The sequence below is a fragment of the Melanotaenia boesemani genome, chromosome 6, assembly GCF_017639745.1.
Source record: "Melanotaenia boesemani isolate fMelBoe1 chromosome 6, fMelBoe1.pri, whole genome shotgun sequence".
NCBI lineage: Eukaryota > Metazoa > Chordata > Actinopteri > Atheriniformes > Melanotaeniidae > Melanotaenia > Melanotaenia boesemani.
In genome coordinates, this window is record NC_055687.1 from 36,367,493 (window position 1) to 36,389,943 (window position 22,451).

Genomic DNA, 22,451 nt, shown 5'->3' on the forward strand with positions numbered 1-22,451 from the left:
CCCTCTGCCAGCCAACCAGGAGGCCTTTTTTGAGTTAAGTTTTAAAACTGATCTTGGTTTGGTTTATACAAAAAGCTCCATTTTGGTTAGGAGTAAGTTTAAGATTTTGAATTAAAATTAGTAGTAAGAAGATTTTTGTTTGTATAGTATATTTGTATAAGTAAAGAGAACTGTTTATCATTTTGTTTAATTGGTAATTGCTATTGTTAATCATTAAACTTAATTGAGGACACCTTCTGTCATGGTTATGGACTTTATGTTTATGTTTTTGGGTTTCCGGTTATATTTAGTTAGTTTTTTCCCTGATGTTCTGTGGTTTTCTGTTCCTGCCTCGTTAGTTCACCTGGTCTGATTAGTCATCCACTTCACCTGTGTCTTGTTATTCCCTCTGTGTATAAGTACTCCTGGTTTTCTGTTATTCCTTGTCAGATCCTTACATGTGGTTCATTCCCCTGTCGTGTGTGGTTCCCTGTCCTGTGTTCTGAGAAATAAACCTTGTCACCAGCACAGTTCTGCCTCCTGCCTTGACTGCCTGCATTTGGGTCCTCGGGTCCTCACCTCCTCCGCCGCCCGCCATTCATGACACCTTTTGTTTGTGTTTCTTTTTACTTTTACCGGACTAGATATACCGACTATTGGACACCTTTTTTTGTATTTTTCCTTTGAATCGGGTTTTGTAATAAAAATATTGTATATATCTTTACGTTTGGTCTGGCTTGTTTTGTTACTGATTCCAACCCCCTGGATTGTGAGGCGGGGACGTAACAGTGAAATATTATTCATACCTGCAGCCTGGGCAGTTTTATTTGGTTGCCAAGATTGTTAACAAAAGGACTGAAAGTATTTGGGGGACAGACCAGGAAGACTTCTGACTTATTAGCATTACATTTAGGGTAATATTTGGGTCATGTGGAATTTAATGTCAAAAAGAAGCTGTGAGATCAGCAAGATTGGGGATCTGTGGGTATAATCAGCATATACAGCTAGGTAGGGCCCGATCGATTAACCACCAGCCAAGTAAATCGGCCGATATTAGCCCTTTTCAAAATGGTCAATATCGGCCATTGTTTTATCAATTATACCCTAATTTAGTCTTAGTTTCTCATAAAACAGTAAATGCTGTTAAGTGTCGGAGTCTGTAGAATGATGTCCTTGTGGCATTTGTTCACTAGATAGAGCACTAAGTCCATTCAATCCCACAGTCATCCCCCTGTCTTTTAAACACTCTTAGCTAGTAACTAGCCAGGTTACATTAACAGTGGTCTGAGTGGCGCTTCCCCGACAGGTAAGTTTATAATAATTTTGTAAAATGAATGACCCAGCATGTCTCCAGTTTCAGTTTAACTTTGTTGGCCATGTGTAATGCGAGTGACGCGTGCTTCGTTGTGTCAGTCAGCTTTTTATTTATTTAAGCAAGTAAATAATTTTAGTGAATTATTTTATTTAAGAAAATGATAGCTGTGATTGTTTCCTAGCCATGATTTTTGGGGACGTTCATGTTACATTGGGACTCTTTGTACCAGAGACTTCCATTATAACAGCATTTTTTAACATCAAATTAAAGACAGTCTGATGAGGACTGAAGGAAATCTGTTCAAATAAAATCTAAAGCATAGCTAAAAAATAGAGGTGTATTTGGAAGAACCTTCAGACATCCTTCAGAACTGAAAACTAGTTACAAATTTCAGCAAGTCAGTCTCAGGTATTTATGCAGGATGTAATGTCTGCTGAAAGAAAAAAAATCAAATATCCATTTGGCTTCTGGGTCAAAATGTGTACTTTTCTGCAGTATTATATATGTTAATGTTTTTGTGGAAAAGGGACTGAAAATGCTAATTTTCCTAGTTTTTCAAGTATACCAACTTTGTGTAGGCACAGTTTCAAGGAGGATCAAATATTTCTTGTTCACATATGCTGAAAAAGTCAACAGTTCCTCGGGGTGTTCTTTCTTTTTCCACATCCCTGTAAAAGTGCATGCTTGGTAACCACTGCTGTACAGCTAGAGGCTAAAATCGGCCCTTCTGCACACATTAAATCATAACTCGGCAGAACAGATTTCTATGTTTGATGTTTGAGACTTCCTTTTGTTTTACCCTTGGGCCAAAATGTCAATCTAACGTACAAAACTTCTTTTAATCAAAGACACAAATCACTGTGAAATTTGCTGAGCGCACACATTCTGCCACAAGGATTAACCACTGACTCTGCAGCGACCCTAAAGCCTTTTCCTCTCACTCTATCCACACTCAAAGCATTAAGGACCCTAAAGGAGAGGACCTCAGTATATTACTTACAGTACACGCATACACAATGAAAACTGTAACTTCAGTATTCTGTAAAATGAGAACACACAATATGAAAACGTAAAAGTGAATGGATTAACAATAATAAATGAATAAAGAAAACTAAATATACATGTGATTATTATAAGGGTATTTACCATATGCAGCAAAATTTCTTTCAGTGCCCACTGATGTAACAGCAAAAGTAAGAATTTGTATCAGCTGATTGTTTGGATAAACATGTTAGAGTTCAATACATGAGCACAGAGGCAACACTGCAGATGAAAACTTACACAGAATCTAACAGATTTTCATCATTTCATCTCCATCATGGAGCAACAAACTGCAGTGCCACAGCCCCAGGGAATAACAGAGAAGCTTCTCAGTGGCTGTGCAGCTACCCTGCAACTGCCTGACCAAATCCCATCAGTCAGTTACTGCTGCAAACTTCTACACATATAAACACCCTGCGGGGGGCGCGACAGAGATTATCTTCTCTGCCAACCACCCATATCATCACTGACCTCTATAGATTTCCTGAAGGGGGGCTCTGCCGTGGTTGTCATTGATCTTCCAGTGCACACCATGTGTTTGATTGCAGGTTAGAGGATGGAATCCACAATCAATACAGTACAGTGTTGGTGGCTGGATAACACTGTTATCAGAGGTAATGTGCTGGAAATCACCAATGTGCTCTCACATGCACATGGAATTAACACTTTGCTTCCCAATTTTTGTGTGTTTATCGATTTTTATAATTGAAAATGTCTAAGATAACAAATGTGTATATCAGTTACACCTAACAAAAGGAAAGAAAGAAAAAACAGTCAGCTAAAAGGCAGAAAGTAATCAATGTTTTAGATGGCATTATAGAAATAATGGAAATCTAAAGATAACTTCATTTACAAAATGTTTGGGACGCTGTGATAAATGAAAAAATATTTCCAGAGGGAGATGGCTGCTGGTAGTAATGACCTGTACCTTTCTGTGTTGCAGCAGACTTGAAGAAGCCTATGACTGAACATACTGTTGTTTCCTCACTGTGTTGTGTAGAAGGATGTGCAGAATTGTCCGTTATGTCCAGCAGCTTGTGCAGTCTGCAGAACAGAACCAGATCTTCTGGATAAGTTTGTTCAGTCTCTTTAAGTCTCTGGTTCTGGTTCTGGTTCTGCTGCCCAGCAGATGCTGCAAAGCAGATTAAACTCTCCACCACAGACTGATAGAAGTTATGAAACATCTTGGTTCAGGCATTGAAGGATCAGATCTTCTTCCAGAAGTAGAGTCTGCTCTGTCTTTTCTTCTAGATGCTTCTGTGTTGCATTTCCACTCCGGTCTGCTGTCCAGGTGGTATTCCTCCACCACCTTCACCTCTTCTCCCGGAATGTAAACAGTGTTTTGTTTACTCCTGTTCCTTCTGAAGTCAACACTCATCTCTTTTGCTATGTTTATGTTCAAGATGAGGTGATTGTTTCTGACCAGTTCTCTGTACTCAGCTTCTTTACTGATACTCCCCACAGCTGCAGAGTAATCAGAGTATTTCTGCAGATGACAGGACTCAGGTGGACAGTGTGAAGAGAAATGGTGGGAGTTCAGTCTCTTGTGGTGCTCCAGTGCTGCTGACCACCATCTCAGACACACAACCTTTCAGTTTGTTTGCTAGTCAGAAATCCAGGTGGTGGTGGAGGAATCCACCTGGATTTATGGAGAGAGTGGGCTTTCTGAAGTAGGTAGATCATGGCGTCTTCAACCCCAAGAACATCACGATATGCAAACTGTAACTGGTCCTGAAAGGTGCTGACTTGTTTATTGAAGTGAACCAATAACAGTCTCTGCAGGATTTTCATGATGTGAGATGTTAGGACAACTGGTCTGTAGTCATCTGGTTCAGAGAGTTGGGATTTATTAGGTACTGGAACAAATCAGGATGTTTTCCCACAGCACAGGAACTCTTTTCTGACCCAGACTGGGGTTAAAAAGGTGCTGAAGAATCCAACACAGTTGTTTTGAACAGGCTTTCAGAACTCTGCAGCTGAAACCATCTGGACCTACAGCTTTGTTCCGGTTCAGTTTCTTCAGTTTTTCTTCACCTGACTGCAGGAGACAGACAGGCTAGAGGTGGAAACAGAGGATGTCTAAGAAGACAGACAGGCTAGAGTTGGAGGTAGAGGACGTCTCAGGGGACAGACAGATGGGCTAGAGATGGAGGCAGAGGACATGTAAGAAGACAGACAGGCTAGAGGTGGAGGTAGAGGACATCTCAGGGGACAGACAGGCTAGTGGTGGAGGTAGAAGATGTCTCAGGGGACAGACGGGGTAGAGGTGGAGGTAGAGGATGTTTCAGAGGGCACTTATATAGAGTACTACAAATTTTCAGGCATTTTTTTTCCATTTCCACTCTCCATCATCACTGTTGTTGTTGGCTGATGATAAATCTGCTGACAGGCTTTACCACTAAGAAGCTGCTCATTGTATCAGTTGGGGTTAAATAACTTGTTGCAGCTGAAAGATAATCACCCTGAAAGAATTATCCAATAGGAGGCTCCTATCTATTAGCTTAGTTAAATTCAGGCGGCCACTGTTTTTGACCAGGCAGTGTATGTTTATTGTTTGTAAATGTAACCCTCCCAGACAAGTTTTTTTCAGGTGCACAGATATTTCATAAGATTATAAAACATTGTATCCCTTCAAGCTGCAGAACAGTAATCCATGCTTTCATCACTTAAGATTAGAAGGCTACAATTTGTGTCAGGAAGTAACAGCTCTGTTGGGAAACTAACTGCACAATTATCTTTATTGCGCACACAAGCGAAGTAGAAAATATTAACAGATTAATTCTGTATTTTCCTCTCGTAATGGGTCCACAAAAATAGATCTGATTTCAAAATCCTTCCAACATACAAAACTTTGAACAACCCAAACACAGATAACCTGGAATTAATTCTCCCTCGTTGTGCCCAAATTCCTATTCCTTCTAAAAATTTAGTCCATGAGTTTCTAAAAGGACAGAAAGGGATGTTTTTAATTGTTTTGTTTGTACAGTTTTCCTCATCATGAATAATTTTGTGATTGCAGGTTGCACAAATTCCAGCTTCAGATCATGCGATCCTCTCTGTGAGGAGTTGCTGCTTCCTTTCGAACATTTCAGAAGTTAAAAAAAAAAACTAAAGTTTATTTAACTCAAGTTATTGGCACATTTCATTGTATCTCTAAAATTTACTGTGAACTCACTTTAAAACACCAAACACTGTTTCAAAAACTGCTCACGTTAAAAAAAAACAGTGATAAACCAATAAAAAATGAGTTCATTTACTGTTGAGGAAAACTTGTATAACTTGAACGATGATCAACTGAGATTTGATTTTTCTTTTTTCCTTTGACTAATCAAAAGGGTCCATATTTAGTTACAGCTTGCACGACACTAAACTTTCTATAAGTGAGGAAATTCTTTAGGAAAAAGGAAATCAATGCAGGGTCATTCCTGGTTTTCACAAAGAAATACTAAGGAAGCACTAAAGCTAAAAAATAGAACTGTTATTATATTTGATGGGGCTCCAGATGTATAGGTGAGATGATATGGCAATCATGTAGATGGTCTGCTGATTTAAATGACTTATTGTGTCAAAATCCTCAATAGCTGAAAACAGCTGCAGACAGCAAACACACAGATATCCTTCTATGATACTCTGGTTTCAATAAACTGCTAATCAAAGGTAACCCATCTAGGAAATGTCTTGCCTTGCACCTGTTAACAGTGTGGATGGGTTCTACACATGGAATTAGATTAAGAGGATACTGAGCAATGATTTTTACCAAGGGAGCACAGCTCTTGCTTGGCTCCCGAGTGCCACCAGAAGGACAGCAAATAACTTTCAGTTTTGCACCTGTGGGCCGTGGGACCGCATCAAGATGAGATATTACCGTTATTCATGAGAAGCTCAGTTGCAATACAGCTTACCACCACTTGGTGGTGGTAACACGTCAGTCAATTGTTTAATTAAATCCAATAAGCAAAAGAAAAGATTTAGCTAGCTGTAGCAAAAGTTGAAGAGAAATATTTAAATAGAACAAAAAAGGAAGACAAAAGTGCTCCCAAAACTCCTAAAAGGCAAAAATTTTGCTTAAGTACAATCTAATGAATTAAATGCAATTTTGTAAACATAGGAAACGAGGCAGAGATGAGAGTTAAGCTAACATGAGCGAATATGAGCTAACACTAACCAACAATCAAACACAGAAACTTTCAACACTAAAGAAATTAAACATCCAAGGCCTGTGGGAAAGTCTCATCCATGACTTAATATCTAAAACACAGTTTAAAAGAATGTTAACTGTCTCCAGGTCATCAGGAGACACAGCGATGTAAAGCTGCATATCATCAGCATAGCTGTGAAAATCAATACCGTGTCTCCTGATGACATCCCCAAGAGGCAACATGTACATATTAAAAAGTACTGGGTCTAAAACCAATCCTTGGGAAACCCCACATTTGACTTCATGGATTCCTGAGGAGCATGTATCCATGCTTACAAAAACTATTTTGATCTGTGAGATAGAAGTAAAACCATTTAAGAACAGAACCTGAGAGGCCCACCAGACTTTTGAGTGTTTAATAAAATCTGGTGATCTACTGTATCAAAGGCAGCGCTTAAATCCAGTAGAACCAGAACAGAAAGTCTCTGTGAGTCTAAGTTAAGTCTAAGATCATTAACAATCTGTAAAAGGGCATCTCGGTACTGTGGTTTGCTCTAAAACCAGATTGATATTCTTCTAAAATATTGTGTTTGTGCAAAAAAAACTTATGGAAAAGTTTAGTATTGTGTTTCTGCAAAAACTCATGTAATTGCATAAAGACAAGTTTTTCAATAATTCTATCTAAAAACAGTAAGTATGATAAAGGTTGGTAGTTACCAAGAATGTCTGACTCTTCTTCAGAAGGGGCCTTACTACTGCTGTTTACCAGGTTGATGGGAAGACGCCCGTCTGAAGGGAGTTATTTACCACATCTAAAAGCTCAGGCTCAAAGAAACCATAAAAGTGATGTGGGAGTTGAATATGAAAGGCAGGTTGTTGGGTTTAGTTGGGAGAAAACTTGACCAAACATCTCTGCATCAACAAGGAGAAAACTCTCCAGTTGTTCCTCAGGTAAAATCAATGCTTCAGGTCTGGTAAAATCAACATATTACTAAGATAAAAGGTTGAATCTAATTGCTCTGATTTTACTTCTGAAGTGGTCTGCAAAGTCCTCACGTGCAGCATCTGATGCAGTCATGGAGGACTTTTTTAAAATCTGTTTATTAAATGATCTTTTTTTTTTAAAGGAATTTGGGATTATTTTTTTTGTCTGAAATACGATTGGAAATAATAAAATATTATGAATGTGTTTATTTCATCACCACATCACTTCATTGATCAAATTTCCCTTTATTTTGCATCAGTTTTTTTTTTTTTTTTTTTTTTTTTTTTTGCTGTAGTAAAGTCTAATAATTAGTAGTTTTTGAGTTAACAAGCCTGACTTAAAGTGATTAATCAGCCTGATTTTATTCCATGAAACGTTAGCGTGTTGGCCATCTTGTCTGTGCAGGTTCACACATGCGAGAAATAAGCGACTGTGATGATTTCATTGGATCATGTATTTAAGGTTTTGGCTGTTGAACTGGAAGTGGATTTAGTTTAGTTATTGATTACAAATGAAACCAAGAGTTAAACTAATTAAACTAATAAAATGTTAATATTTCAACGGGCCCTGGGGAAACTTTGAACTGGAGAAATTAGGCCCGTATGTCAAAAAGTTAAGAATGGCTGGTATAGAAAACAGATCTCTGCTGTAATTGTACACTGCTGTACAGAACTTTGCATCATAAAAAGGCTTGGTGATATGCCGAGCAATAAACGGGTATAAAATATTTTTCCTCTTTATATTCATGTGCTTGAAATTGTTCATTGATTTGATTAGTGTTAGTAATTTTCTAAACATGACAAATTATGAAAGCTGGGCCATGCAGGAGCCATTAGATTAATCATTTTGATCCTTTTGCCTGCGAAGAGTACAAAACTCTAACAGCCAGGGGGCCATTGGGGTCTCATTATGGTGAACAAGAGTCATCTTCGCTCAGCCAGCACAGAAGCCCATGATTCATACCATTTCTATGATTCTAATCAGCATTAATACTATTAAAGATTTTGCTGCACAGCTCATTGTCCGTGACTGACTCTCCCTTTTAAACCCTGGAGTGAAGACAAGCATCCGGATGGATGTCAGGTTGTGGACAGGTCACTGCTGGGAAGTTTAGGGTTGGGGTTTGGGCCTCTATATGAAAAATAAAGGAAGATAAAAAAGTGGAAAACTGAATTTGTATAATTAGTTTTTAATTGAATCAATTTTCGACTCATTTATGGAGGCTATGGAAAACCCAGACTGCTGCTCTGAAGTGAGAGTTGCCACCAGTTTAAAGTAATTTCCTGAACATGCTCTGCTTAAGAGGAATGGCTATTTTTCATGACTTTTTCATTACGAGCTCAACTTTTTTATTCCTCTGCAGCCATTGTGTCTCGAATGAACAGGCAACTGATGGCTGAGCTATTATGACTGTCGAGCTAAGCACTATTGTTGATTTATTTTTAATGAGTTTTCCAATTATGCAAGCAATAATGCACATTAGAAGTTATCCATGAGAGCTGACTGTGAGCAGGCCTCCATCGTACAACGTCTGTTTTCACCTGCAGAGTACGAGACTCCTGGGCTGCAGCACTTTCACATCATTGAAAAATGGCTGTCAGGTGCAGGAAATTTTCCTTTCTGCTGTTAGTGTATGGAAAGAAAGTTCTGTATTACTTCTAGGAGTTGGACCATCTCCTTTTTTTTTAATGTGAAACTGTGGGGGAGTGTGTGCTGGTGTCATTGACTCCTGACAGGAACATTAATCATTGACTGTGGGCAGACAAGGATCAATGTAAAAAGGTTTGCATCCAGTCTCAGTCAGTCCTGAAGTGACAGGCAGTAAATCAGCGTTTGTTTGCCGGGTCAGTGGAAGGTTTTCCCTGCTGTTGGTGGTGGCGACTGTCATAAAGGCTGGAATGTAAACAAAGAGTTTCATGATACACATCATAAAGCTGTGTGGAGGACAGTGATTGGTAGGAACATTTTAGCCCGACAACTTTTGTGAATCATGCAAAAGAATAGAGTAATAATTTCAATATCCCACCCTGAGGAGACTCGGGTAAAAGATCTAGAGATCTGGTGTATGTCACAACCAGCCCTGTTCTCCCCCACCCACACATGAAGAGAACATGCAAACGACACACAGAAAAAGGAAAAAGGAAGCTTTCAAGACTAAAAGATTTTCTCCTCAACATCAGCAGAATTTAACTCCATTTTCAAACCAGGATGTTTCCATCCTCACCAGTTTGCTGCTCACACACTTTCCAGACAGACACTTCCAGACTTTGTGGTGCCTCTTTCTGTCCTGACAGGGACATTTCTTGAAAATAAGATTATCTCTCTCTCTCTCTCTCTCTCTCTCTCTCTCTCTCTCTCTCTCTCTCTCTCTCTCTCTCTCTCTCACACACACACACACACACACACACACACACACACACACACACACACACACACACAACTGTATGGTGTGTATTAGTGTGTAAATGAAGTAAATCTGAACATTTTTCTCTGTTTACTCTCCACGTAGAAATATCGGACATTGTTGTAATCAGCAGGTATTCTGGATGAGAGTTGCTGCTTGTTGACCCCTCTTTCCTGTCCTCTCCACCCCCTCTTGGTTCTGGTCAGGATGGAGGTTTTCCTTCCTGGTTCTGGTCTGGATGGATGTTTTCCTTCCTGGTTCTGGTTCTAAAGGAGGTTTTCCTTCCTGGTTCTGGTTCTGGTTCTGGTTCTGATGGAGGTTTTCCTCTCCACTGTCTCTTTATGCAGCTCAGGATGGAGGATTAAATCTGAGGTTTCCTTTGCTAGGTCATTATTTTTGTGAACTGGTTTATATGACTACAGTTATTATAAACTGGACTAATGTGGATCCTATCATGGATTTGGAATTGGCTTATATTTGGGCTCCAGTGAGTTGGACTGAATTGGGCTATGTCTGAACTCCCCTGAGATGACTCTGTTGTAAACTGACCCTGTGCAAAAAACGTTAAGTTGAATGAAGCATACCTAAAACTCTGCAGGTAGGAAGTGAATCAACAATAAAAACTTTTTGTTTTTTTTTTCCGTTTTTTGTTTTAACTGTTTTCAGTTTCAGATCAGTGTTGTTTGTTCCAACCGTCTGGATCTGGATCCGAGCTCCTTTAACACATATTTGTTGACTTTTCCTTTGAATAACGGTGATGGAAGAGGATTGTCAGCCGAATGTGATCAACAGTGACAGGCAACTATTTTCAGCTGTACCTTATTGATCCTGTTTGATGAGCACACAGGTAGATCCTGCACAGGATTCTGCCCAGGGAGAAACACACAAACACAAACACACACACATCCAGCTACATAAGGAGAAACAATAACCATGAAAGCATGTATGTTCATTCACGCACAATCAGACTAACAGCATGACAGAAACAGGCTTAATTTCCATATAATTGGATATGGGGCTCTCCTGCAGATTAGATTTATAGTAATTAGTCTTCTCGCGTGGAGGGAACACAGCCAGCGTCTACATTACATTATAAAGCATCCTGCTTATTAAGGCTAGTAAACAATAAGCAGAACCACAATAAAGATATCAACAAACTCTTCACACAACCAAACTGCTGAGGCTTATTAAGTAGAACCTCCAGCTTTTCTCCCACCACATATGCAGTGTGTGTGTGTGTGTAAGTGTGTGTGTTAGGATTAATCTTGCTGCTGCATAAGAACTAAAAGCTCAACAATGGCAGCAAGTTTGCTCCTTTAGTTTGAGCTGTTCTCCATCTCTCCTTGTGTTGTTGCAGAGATAAGCCTGTGGCTATTATAGCCCAGAGGGGTATTGCACGAAACCAGAATAAAGAAATCCAGGATGATTAAGCAAGCCCAGCTTGACCTAGCTTGCGCGGCCTATCCTGGCTTAATTGGTTGCACGTTTGCTGAGTCAGGATGAGAAGGTGCGGCTAGGTTAAGCCAGGTGAAGATAGTTGGGATAAGTGCGTGTGCACGGCATACTGAAGCAGACCTCGCGATCGCTCACAGAATCACCGATGGGGAAATGGATAAAAGCCGCGCGTCCTACGTCACGGCCGCTGAACAACAGCTCCTGACGGAGTTCTCTGACGAAGTTAAGGATATTATAAGGAAAAAAGGCAATACCAATGCCATAAGTAAAGAACGCGAGAGAGCCTGGCAGACAATAGCCGACCGGCTCAATGCGTAAGTAGTCAAAAACTGTACAATTAATAAACAGTGCTCCACTGGAACTGTCATAATTAGGCTACAATTAAAGGAGTTACTTTTTAAATCCACTAACTGTTGTATACTTTAAGAGTGACAAGCAGGTGCATGTTACTCAGGAAATGTAGAGTATGATTAGGTGCAAACAATTATCCACAATGTGTCATTTAATCTCTTTTCCTCATGTAACGTTTTTATCTATTTTATCTTTCTGTCCTTCATAAAGGACAAACCTGTCTGGCCATAAAAGGACCTGGCAGCAAGAAAAAATTAAATATAAGAACATTTTGCAGGCTGGTAAGTGACTCCAAAGTAGATAACCGTGAACAAATGAGGTGAATAGATGAGGTGTCTGCTGACATGTTCAATGTCTGTATGATTGTAGCAGTTAAAAAAAAGGCCTATAGAACTGGCACAGGGGGCGGCCCACCAAGCCAGGATGTGACTCCAGCAGAGGAACTGGCCTCCATTTAAATAAAGGGAGGCCAGTGATGGAGGGGATCCAGGGAGGGACAATAACTGACTCTGTCCCAGCCACAGAAACTGTCCGCTTCATACAAGGTACACAAAGTACTGCAATTCTACTGCACATGGAACACAATCAAATATAATATAGTGTCTGACTTTGGATAACCTTGCAGTGTCTGGGAACACAATTACACTTTTGGAGCCACCAGAAGATGATCCGGTTAGTACAGTGTCTCGAAATCACAGGCTTGGTATGTTCTGTGAAATCTTAATCCGAGTCCTCTCGCTGCATGTATACGGCAGGAGGAAGGCACATCTGCAGCTGCAGAATGCACGTCTGCAGATGAGGAGACTGTGTCAGTGGAGTCCAGAAGGCTTGAGGCATGTCAGTTTTATGGGATTGGCCTGCTTATTTATTCCATGAAGGATATGAAGTCAGTGATGTGGTACTAATAGAAAATGTGTAACAGGACCCGGATGCTGCACAGCCTCTTAAGCAGCCTGGTAACATTGTATTGGCTAAAGTAAATCTACGTTATGCACAAATCCTGCTGTGCTAATTGACATTTCTTTTACAGACTTCACAAACTGTCAGAACACTTTAAGCGAAGCACCTGGACAGAGAGATAGAGCTGGCAGATGTTAAAATCAGACTCAAAAAGAGAAAGCTCCAAGAAATAGAGCTGGATCTAGAGATAAAACACCAGACACTCAGAAAACTGGACCTGGAAATCCAGAAACTAGAAAGAGAAGTGAGTGTTTCAATGCACACAGTAACCATATCTGCAAGACAGTGTTTTAATCCTTGTTAGTTTTGCTGTCGTAGGATCCAAGCAACCAAGACAAATGACTGCTTAAAAAAAAAACAAAAAGAACTAGAACATTGGTGTCCGTCCTCTTTTCATGAATGTAAAAGAATTTCAAAGAACCACCAGTGCTAAACAAAATGCTCACACAGGAAAAGCTCTTTTATTAAATAAAGGGGCTAAATCCAAAAATTAAGTGAAGAAACCTGCAATATATTGCTCCCTGACAAGTCTGCCATTAATGTTGTCCGGGAAGATGGGAGCATTTTCCCAGTCAACATCAACAGCCACTCGGGGGGGGGGGGTCTCTCCTTTCTTAGGCCTGCAATGTTATGCAGTACTACACATGCAGAAATAACATCACAGGCTCTGTCCGGGGAAATCCTCAGGTGGTGCAGGCACTGAAACCGAGATTTCAGAAGGCCAAAGGTCATCTCGATTCGAGCCCTTGTCTTGGTGTGTGCATGGTTGTAGGCCTGCTGTGGTGGGGTTTGGGGATCTGCAAGGGGAGTCAAGAGGAATGACTCACAGGCGTATCCTTTATCTCCCAGCAGCACACCAGAGAATTCACCTGATAATACAAAATATAAGTTAGAAAACAGAGTTACACACACAATGTCCAAGGTGCTTACAGTACAAATGTGTGGGCTACTTTGTGAAAGTCTCTCATAAATTGGACTAGCCCGAAAGACTCTAGAGTCATGCACTGAGCCAGGCCACTTTGCCTCTAAATTGCTCACAAGGCAGTCAGCATCACAGATCATCTGAAATATTTAGTTGTAGCCTATTAAGGTCATTAAATGCACAGAACAGATTCATGTAGGTCATAGCCACAAATCACTCTTACCTGAACATTGATGCTGTGGAAGGATTTCCTGTTAATGTAATCTCCCTCATGTTCACCTGAGGGGCGTCTGATTCTTATGTGTGTGCAATCCACTGCCCCAATGATGTTAGGGAAAGCTGTAACAAAAAATAGTGAGTATCCAACTGTGACAGATATACTTAGAAACTAATGGGTGCACATTAAAATTGAGGTTACCTGCAATCTTGTAAAACTCCTCCTTGATGTAGAGGGGTCTTCTGTGGCCAGGGAAGGTGATGAATATATTGCTGAATGATTTCAGCGCCAGACAAACACATCTGATTGTCCGGCAAATGGTTCCTTTATTGAGGTTCTCTGCATCCCCAACAGAATAAAGGAAGCTCCCACTCGCAAGCCATCTCAATGTGACACAGATCATCTGTGGTACAGTGAGGGCATGGCTTCGTGCTGTCTGGTGCTGTATTTTTGGACTCAGCAGCCTACATAAATATCCTAGTCCATCACCCGAAAATCTGTATCTTTCAATGACATAGTCATCTCCAAAGGCCAGGGGATCTGACCTGTCCCTGAAGACTCGTTCACGTCTGAATGCTCTTCTGAGGATGCGGGCTTCCTCGTCCAGCACATCCTCCAAAAAAGGGCAAGCCATTATGAAGAGGGAACAGGTGAAGGGGAGTTGGACCAGAATATTCTACATTGTCTTCGTCACAGATTAAATTGAAAACACCTTTGAAACTGAGGTATCTAAGCATAGTATTTGTATGGTACACACTTAAGTCTTTACCATATAAGGTTCTCTGTCCTACAGACTGGACTGACACACGAACATGCATTCCATGCAAATGAGTATCCTATAGGCAAACTCTATGATTGGAGGACACAGGACTGAGGAATTTTCTTTGTTTAAACCCTATATAAGACAGAATGACACATCAAGTCTTTAGGTCTTCGTTCTGGCTTTGCGACCTCCAGATTTTGCTGCAGAAATCTGTTTTGATGTCTGAACTTTTGTAATAAACTTCTTTTTATTATTCAAGTCAGCGTCCAGAGACGTTTTTGCCTGAAAGCCAATTTTTCCACATCTCCTGATCAAGATACATCAAATTCTCATCAGCTGTGTTTTGTAATCTCAATTAATGCAATAAAACACATATTTATAAAACCTCTGACAGCAATTTGAGGAGCAGTCTTCATTAGCATAGCAATATAACACTTGGCCTGATGAAATCATGCACTTATGACCAAGTTGATATTGTGTGATGAAATCGTGATCTTGTATTTAAATAAAATGACTAAAAAAAAAAAAAAAAAAAAAAATTATATGCACTGCACTAGCACTACACGACAGCACCTGGGTCTAACTGGACTCAAAAGCGGTCTGACTAACACTTAATTATGACGTCCCATCTTGTTTGAATTCATGCTTGTGTTGTTCTTACTCTCAAATGTAAGTCACTTTGGATAAAAGCGTCTGCTAAATGACTGTAGAATAGAATAGAATAATAATACTACAACTCGAATCCATATAAAAAGGCTGTTGCGATTACGAACAGATTTCGATTAAATGTACAGTGACTGTATATGTAATATTTTAATACTGGATGATTAAAATGACGCGCCATACTTAGGAAGACCATGGACATGCTGTAAAACACATTAATTCCTCACAGAATTGACGTTGGACATGCAGGTGACTCGCTAGGATTAATCTTAGCCTGAGCAGTTAGCCTGGTCTGGAGCAGGCTAGCTGCGGCGGATAAATCACCACAGTAACTTGGCCGGGATTAGTTTGAGCTGCTTTCATGCAACTGACTTAGGGCTAAATTCAGCCAGGATAACCAACATATCCCGGCTTAATCGCTTATCTTGGTTTCGTGCAATACCCCTCAGGTCTGCATCCAGCCTTATCTCCTCTTGCTATAACAACCCCACCGCACCGTCAGCGAGGACATGGGGAAGAATGTCAGTGTACATGTGTCTGCATGTGTGTTACAATCCAACCACTATAACACTTAAAATAGTATATATATTTATATTCTTCCTTGTGTCCTTCCATGCTGCAGGAGTTTCTAAATGGATCTCGAGGAGGTGGGGGTGGGGTTACCTTTGAAATATCATTACAGTCATTTTGGGAAAATATAACATTTTAATATTTTAGCTATGAAAAATTTCCCTCTGCCAGGTAAAAAGTTAAACTGAGGACATACTTGTCATGGCTGCCTCGCATATTTTGTGTCATTCTGCACAGCCTCAAAAATGAACACTATGCATGTACAAGCTGCAGTATGTGAGTAACCAGTAGGGGCAGTGTAGGACTGGTTTGAGCAGATCTAAGGTCACTGGGCTGACAGGATAAAAATGATGGGACGTGGTGTGGCTGGGTTAGGAGTCTTGCGTTACATCTACCATACCACTGCTGTCATTTTGTCTGTCAATACTCACCTCTTTTTTTGTTTATATAAATGTTTATATATGTTTATATATTTGTTTACAAATCCATCAACTCTATCTGGTCTGAGTTCACTAATGCGCCCCCTAGTGGATTCCTCCAGTAACAATTATAGTACACAAGCAAGTTTGTGAACAATTACACTCATGACACAGCCAGTTGGCTACAAGAACATATATGTTAAAAACAACTTTATTTCTAGCCTTAAAGACCAGTTAAAGGCTTTGATTTTAGAACATGAACATAACCAGCAACATTCCTGGTTTTGGAGAATCTGAATTGTAATCAGCTGGTACAGGTAAAGTCAGGATACAATGCAAGTTCGAGGGTTTGCCTTCTGACAAGAAACTGTATTATGGACTACATAAGGGGAACGGTCAGTAAGCGTTAGAAACAACACTTTGCCCCGGATGTCCTCTTACTGGGCCCCAATCTCTTAAAGCAACATAAAAAAAACAGTACCTTTAGTGGTAAAAAGGTTTGATAGTGTGGCAGTATCTTCTATAGTGTTACTGTTTTCGGTTAAAGAGTTGGTACTTATTCATACTGTTGTAGTTTGTACTTCATAAAGGCTAGGAATATATATATATATATATATATATATATGTATATATATATATGAATCCATTTTATGCAGATGAGATGCAGAAACATCCTGCCTGATTCCTGTTGTGCTGATTCATCTCAAAATTGTCTTCAGTTAATCTCAGATTAATCAGAAATTCTACTGCTCAGCGCAGCTAAACACAGACTGGAGTAACTGCAGTGGTCAAGCAAGGTTAACAGTGAAGTTGAAGTAAAAGAGAGAGAGCGCCATGAGCAATGATGCAGTGAATCAGAGAAATGAACCCTCATTTTCAGAGTTATTCATGGCGGTCCACAAACAAACATGTCCATATCTCCTCACCACATCCTGAGGAGGGGTGAAGCAATGCTACTAAAGCTTTTCTCACATCCATGCCACAGACATCAGTCAGGCCAGAGACCTGCTCAGTATGTTTTTAAACTATTTTATCCTTATATTCGGATTTCTGGACCACATCTCATCTCCAGGTTGTTTCAGACTCTACTCTGCAGTTTTTTTGCGCTGCCTCAGTTAACCATTTCTTCCCTATCTTTCTTCTGTGTGGCAGACATTGTGTTGATTTAAGGGCCAACACTGCCAAAGCAAACACTTTCAGCAGGATTTCTCATATTTTCCTCAGATGCTGTCTTCCTGCTTTCATGAGAAAACATCAAATTAGAGCTAAAGTATGCTGGTGAGAAAACATGTATCAGTCACTATAGACTGGATCGCTGCTGGAGTTACCCCACTCCACATCCCCAACATATTTTACAAGGAAAGTGGCTCAGATGTGATTGTGCAGATGTACTTTGCAGTGGGAAGTTAAGGTATGTCAGCTCCTCATAAACAATCCAAATTGATTGCAATCACTTATTTAGTCAAATTGTCTTCAGTGTGCTGATGCTAATGATTCCAGCTATCCTAGAACCCTGACTGCTGTTTATTTGACAGACACATTTAAGTCACTATTAATTTATCATATCTGAAAACAGGCCTGCTACAGCTGGACAGAGACAGACAATGAAAACAATGCCTGGAGGCATCATATTGCATGTTCAAGGAAGAATTAAATGAGCAGAAGCCCCCCCTGGCTTTGTGTCCTAGGTTGGCTTTGAATTTTTCATGGTTGCCTCACTAATTCATGAGGACATCTGTTTTTGCAGCTTCCATTTTATAAATCCCTTGTTCGGCAGTTCTGAGTGACTCCAGCTGCAAACTTATTCAAGACTTCTTATGGAAAGTTGAGCAGAGGAAATCTGCAGAAAAATCACTGAAACACAAAGATCTTTACAAAATGTGTCCATACTGAAGGAATCGAAGCCACTTTCTACTTTTACTGAGAATGCTTCAGATGGCATATTGTCCTCTGTATGGTGAGATGAATGGTGAACATTATAGGATCATAACGAGCAGAGGGTTTATACATACATATACAGTCAGCAGACACTAAATCAGGTCCACCTTCTAGTACCGAGTCAGACCCTCTTCTTAATCTTTGGTGTGATAGATGGATGCAGGTGGTGGAAACCTTCCTCAGAGGTTTTCTCCATATTGACATGACAGCATCACAGTTGCTGCAGGTTTGTCGGCTGCATCCATGATGAGAATCTCCCGTTCCACCACATCCCAAAGCTATCCTGTTCCCCGCTCCTGTGGGCGTACTCTTCATGATTGTGCTGATCAGCTCAGCAGGGTTTTTACCAGACTAGTCCAGATGTGTGCAGACCTTGGACAGATTCCCACCATCTGGACATCAACTATTATACCAGTTCCAAAATAAAAAAAACTCCGGTGGCACTGACGTCTCTTGTAATGAAGAACTGTGAAAAGATTCTGAAACACAGCATTGTGTCTTTGATAGACGACTCAGTGACTTTGTCAGCATGCAGAGGATGAGGAATGAGGAGGGATCAGAGATGAGTGTGATCCTGCAAATGTGACCACGCCTCTACGTAGGCTAGAGGCAGACTAGGGTGGCTCAGAGACCCGGGCCATCAGCAGCAATCCTGGAGCATGAACCCAAGCCAGCCCACCACAAAGACCACCACGGACCCACCCAGATGGCAGAGGAAGGTCCTGGCTAGAGCCTCCTGTGGTCACGTGGCATAGGCACTGGCAGGCCAAGATGAGCTCAGCCAACCTCGCCAGGCACCGGCCATCCAGGGCGGCCAGAGCGAAGGGCCCGGGGCCCCAAGAACACAGAGGCCAGCACCCACCCCAGTGTTCCAGCCTCACATCCCGGGAAACAGGGATCCATCTACCACTCCCTCTGTCTGTCACCGTCGATAAGATGTTGGAATGTGTAACGAAAGAAATTCATAACGCTAGAAATAAAACTTAACTTGTGAGTTTTTATGGAATGGATGATAGAAAAGTTTATGTTTATGTTAAAGTTATGGTTATGATGAAGAGTCATAAAACTGTATTTGTATGTGGAGACTTTAACATTGACTTGCTTAATCCAAACAATCACGGAATGACCAGCGATTTCATTATTGTAATATATAGTTTAAGCCTGTTCACAGCTATCACAGACCTTCTAAAACAACTTCTCTCAGCACCACTTTCATTAATAATTTTTTAACAATGATATTTTAAACAAGTGGAATATTACATAGTGACATTAGTGTTTGTAAAGACTATAAAGCTAACCAATCTAATCAAACATAAGAGCGACATCCATGCATCTCTAAATGCACTTAATTGCAACTTTTTAGCACCGGACTGGAACTGTTTATACACTGAGAACAACATCAACAATTTATGTGATAAATTTGTAAAAATATTTAAAAAATTGTGCAATAAAAATGGTCCAATTCGAATTATTACTAAAACATCAAAGTACAAAGAGCATCCATGGATGACTAAGGGACTACAGAATGCATGTAAAAAAAAGAACAAACTTAACAGAAAGTTCATTAAACAGAGAACTATAGAGGCAGAAATTAAACATTAAAAATAGAAAAATAAATTAACTAATAAATAAGGATCAGTAGAAAAGACTTCTATAATAATGAAACAGAAGATAATAAAAGTAATATTAAACAAACATGGATAATGCAAAATAGTGTGATAAAGAAGAGGGTAAATCAAGATAATTTCCACAAATTATTTCTATGTGGACAAAAATGAAACTAATAATATGAATGACAAATTAAAATTTTATTTAACAAATTTAATAATTTGTTTTTTTGTGAATTTTGGATCTTATTTGGCAAGGAAGATGTCTGACCCAGTAATACGTCAGAGATGGAAGGAAAAGTTTATTGGAAAGAACTTAAGCTCAATGTTTATTACACCAGTAAAAAAAAACAGAAGTTGCAGATTCAGTTGTTAAAAGTAAAAAAACAAAAAAACATAGATTATGATAATATTGATAATTCTGTAATACAACGAGTAACTGAGGTTATCTCCAAACTACTAACATCTGTAATTTGTCATTTCAAACGGGTATATCCATTGTACACCTGCACGGCAAATTACAGACCCGTATCACCGCTTCCACAATTCTCCAAAAGTCTTGAAATTGTTCAATAACTGTCTGGAAAAATTTTCAACAAACTCAATCTACTGTCAGTATGTTTTCAGGACAAACAGGTCTACATCACTGGCACTTAATGAGTCAGCTGAGGAAATGACAAATTCCATAGATCTAAAAAAAAAGAAAAGCATTGATACGATAAATCATGATATTCTAATTACTAAACTGGAACAGTACATTACAGTGTGTAAAGACTTATCTAAGCAAGAGGGAGCAATTTGTGACACTAGCTGTTCTAAATATATAAAAATTAATTATGGTGTCCCTCAAGGGTCAGTGTTAGAACCGGAGTTATTTGTTCTTTATATCAATGATCTATGCCATGCATCAAAATGGTTAAAAGCAGTTGTATTTGCAGATGAGACAAACCTGTTTGATTAACAAACTATCATTAAAGATGAGTAAAACATGCATAATGTACTTTGATGAGTGGGGATAAAATATGCTTAGTAAGTCATTTAAAACGTGTACATATTGAAAAGGTAAATGACATAAGATTTCTGGGGGTGAGAATAGACAATCAAATATCTTGTAAAAAATCACATTAAACAGATGGAAAAAAAAAGTGTAAAAGATTATTTTGGTATTAAACAGCACAAGACAGGTTCTGGAATAAAAAGGCAGTACATACCCTTTACTGTTCACTAATTCCTCGTTATATTACTTATTGTGCAGAGATTTGGGGCATTAGCTATAAACAAGGTTACGCTCATTAGTTGTACTCTGAAAGCGAGCAATACGCTACGTTCATAGGTGGGATATTGAGAGCATTCCCATTCTCTAGTTTTACTGTCTAAATTACTAAGGTTCTTGGATGTAATTATCATTTAAACTGCACAAATAATATTCAAGGCAGAAAATCATTCATTACCAGAAAATATTCAGAAACTCTTCACTGGAGGGAGGTGGCGCCATTTCAGGAGAAAACATAACTTTTCTCATTGACATGCTCGTCCAACAAAAAGAAGTTTTTTCTGTTTCTGGATGTGGAGTTAAATCATGGAACAGTCCCAGTGCGGAATTAAAAGAAAGCACAAATGAAAGAATTTAAAAAGAAATACAAAGAAATGTTTCATTAAAAGTGTAAAAATGAAGCTGGTGTTTAAACACTCATTAATGGCTGCATAATGTTGTCTTATGGGGGGCTTATGCTTAGGTTGGAGATGTTCCCAGGAGGCTGGATGGTTGTGTGTGAAAATCCCAGTAAATATCCCCTTTCTTCCTCATTCTGATGCTCAGTTCGAACTGCAGCAAGTCGTCTTCAACATGTCTACATGCTGTCATGTGATTGGCTGGTTAAGTGTTTGTGGTAATAAGCAGTTGAACTGATAATGTGGACGGTGAGCAAATGGTGTCCCTATAAAAAAGACTGGTTTGAGTCGGTAGTGTGTCCAGGAAACACTATGATGACACATTTCCTGTCTTCTGTTACAGCACACACACACACATACACCACTCAGCAGTGTTTTCCAGACGTTGTGGGACTGCATGCCTGGATGGCAGTTGTGCTGGAAGAGGAACGTCAGCTTAACAGAGGAAACAAAACCGATGCTTTAAACAGAAAACTGTTTATTTATTTATTTATTATCAGAGAATAAACACAAACAGATGTTAATACATGACTCACTGGTGTAAATATTGTTGAGGCTGTTTTCCCTCTGGCTGATAGATTATATTACTTATTAAACTCTGTATATACTCTGTTACTTATAAATAATGTGTTTTTTCAGTAGACAGCTGTTTTTATTTTCTGTAAACAGCAGGGATGTTGTTCAGACGCACAGTCACAAAAGCCACATAAGCAGCTGGAAATTCAGCCAGAAAGGATGAGGATGCAGACATTTTTTCCCCTTTGTAGTACATAATCGTGATTTACTACTTGGCAGTACTTACTCTATTAATAAAGGAGACAAACCACACACTCCTGTATTGTTTAAACTAAAGAAAGCAGTTTGCTTTTTGATGTTGAGCTCTGTGCAGCCAAGCAGATGAAAACATGGAAAATTGTGGAAGTCTAGAACTTCTTGGTGTGTGGATGGTGGAAGCCGTTGGCATGACGCATCCTTTCTGCTCCTGGAAAGACATATTCTGGTGCTTTTACAGTGTTGGTGCTACGTGTGTTTGGGTTAAACAAACCATGACCA

The 22,451-nt window shown here is 39.6% G+C and overlaps 1 protein-coding gene across 1 annotated transcript; it reads right to left on the reverse strand.

The window, feature by feature from the left end:
- Positions 1 to 12,721: 12,721 nt before the first annotated feature.
- Positions 12,722 to 14,401, reverse strand: LOC121642117 (putative nuclease HARBI1). Its single transcript, XM_041988610.1, has 5 exons — positions 13,969 to 14,401; positions 13,774 to 13,889; positions 13,579 to 13,690; positions 13,206 to 13,497; positions 12,722 to 12,734 (listed from the first exon to the last, which is right to left on the reverse strand). Exons 1-5 carry the CDS (start codon positions 14,399 to 14,401, stop codon positions 12,722 to 12,724), a joined length of 966 nt encoding a protein of 321 aa, XP_041844544.1.
- Between the last annotated feature and the right edge of the window lie 8,050 nt (positions 14,402 to 22,451).

Excerpts from the sequence above, each read along its gene's own strand:
- LOC121642117 (XM_041988610.1), bottom strand. The coding sequence starts at position 14,401 with ATGGCTTGCCCTTTTTTGGAGGATGTGCTGGACGAGGAAGCCCGCATC. Across the intron at positions 13,691-13,773 it reads TCCACAGCATCAATGTTCAG|ATGATCTGTGATGCTGACTG; the intron begins GTAAGAGTGATT and ends TAAATATTTCAG. Across the intron at positions 13,498-13,578 it reads TTATGAGAGACTTTCACAAA|GTGAATTCTCTGGTGTGCTG; the intron begins GTAGCCCACACA and ends TTGTATTATCAG.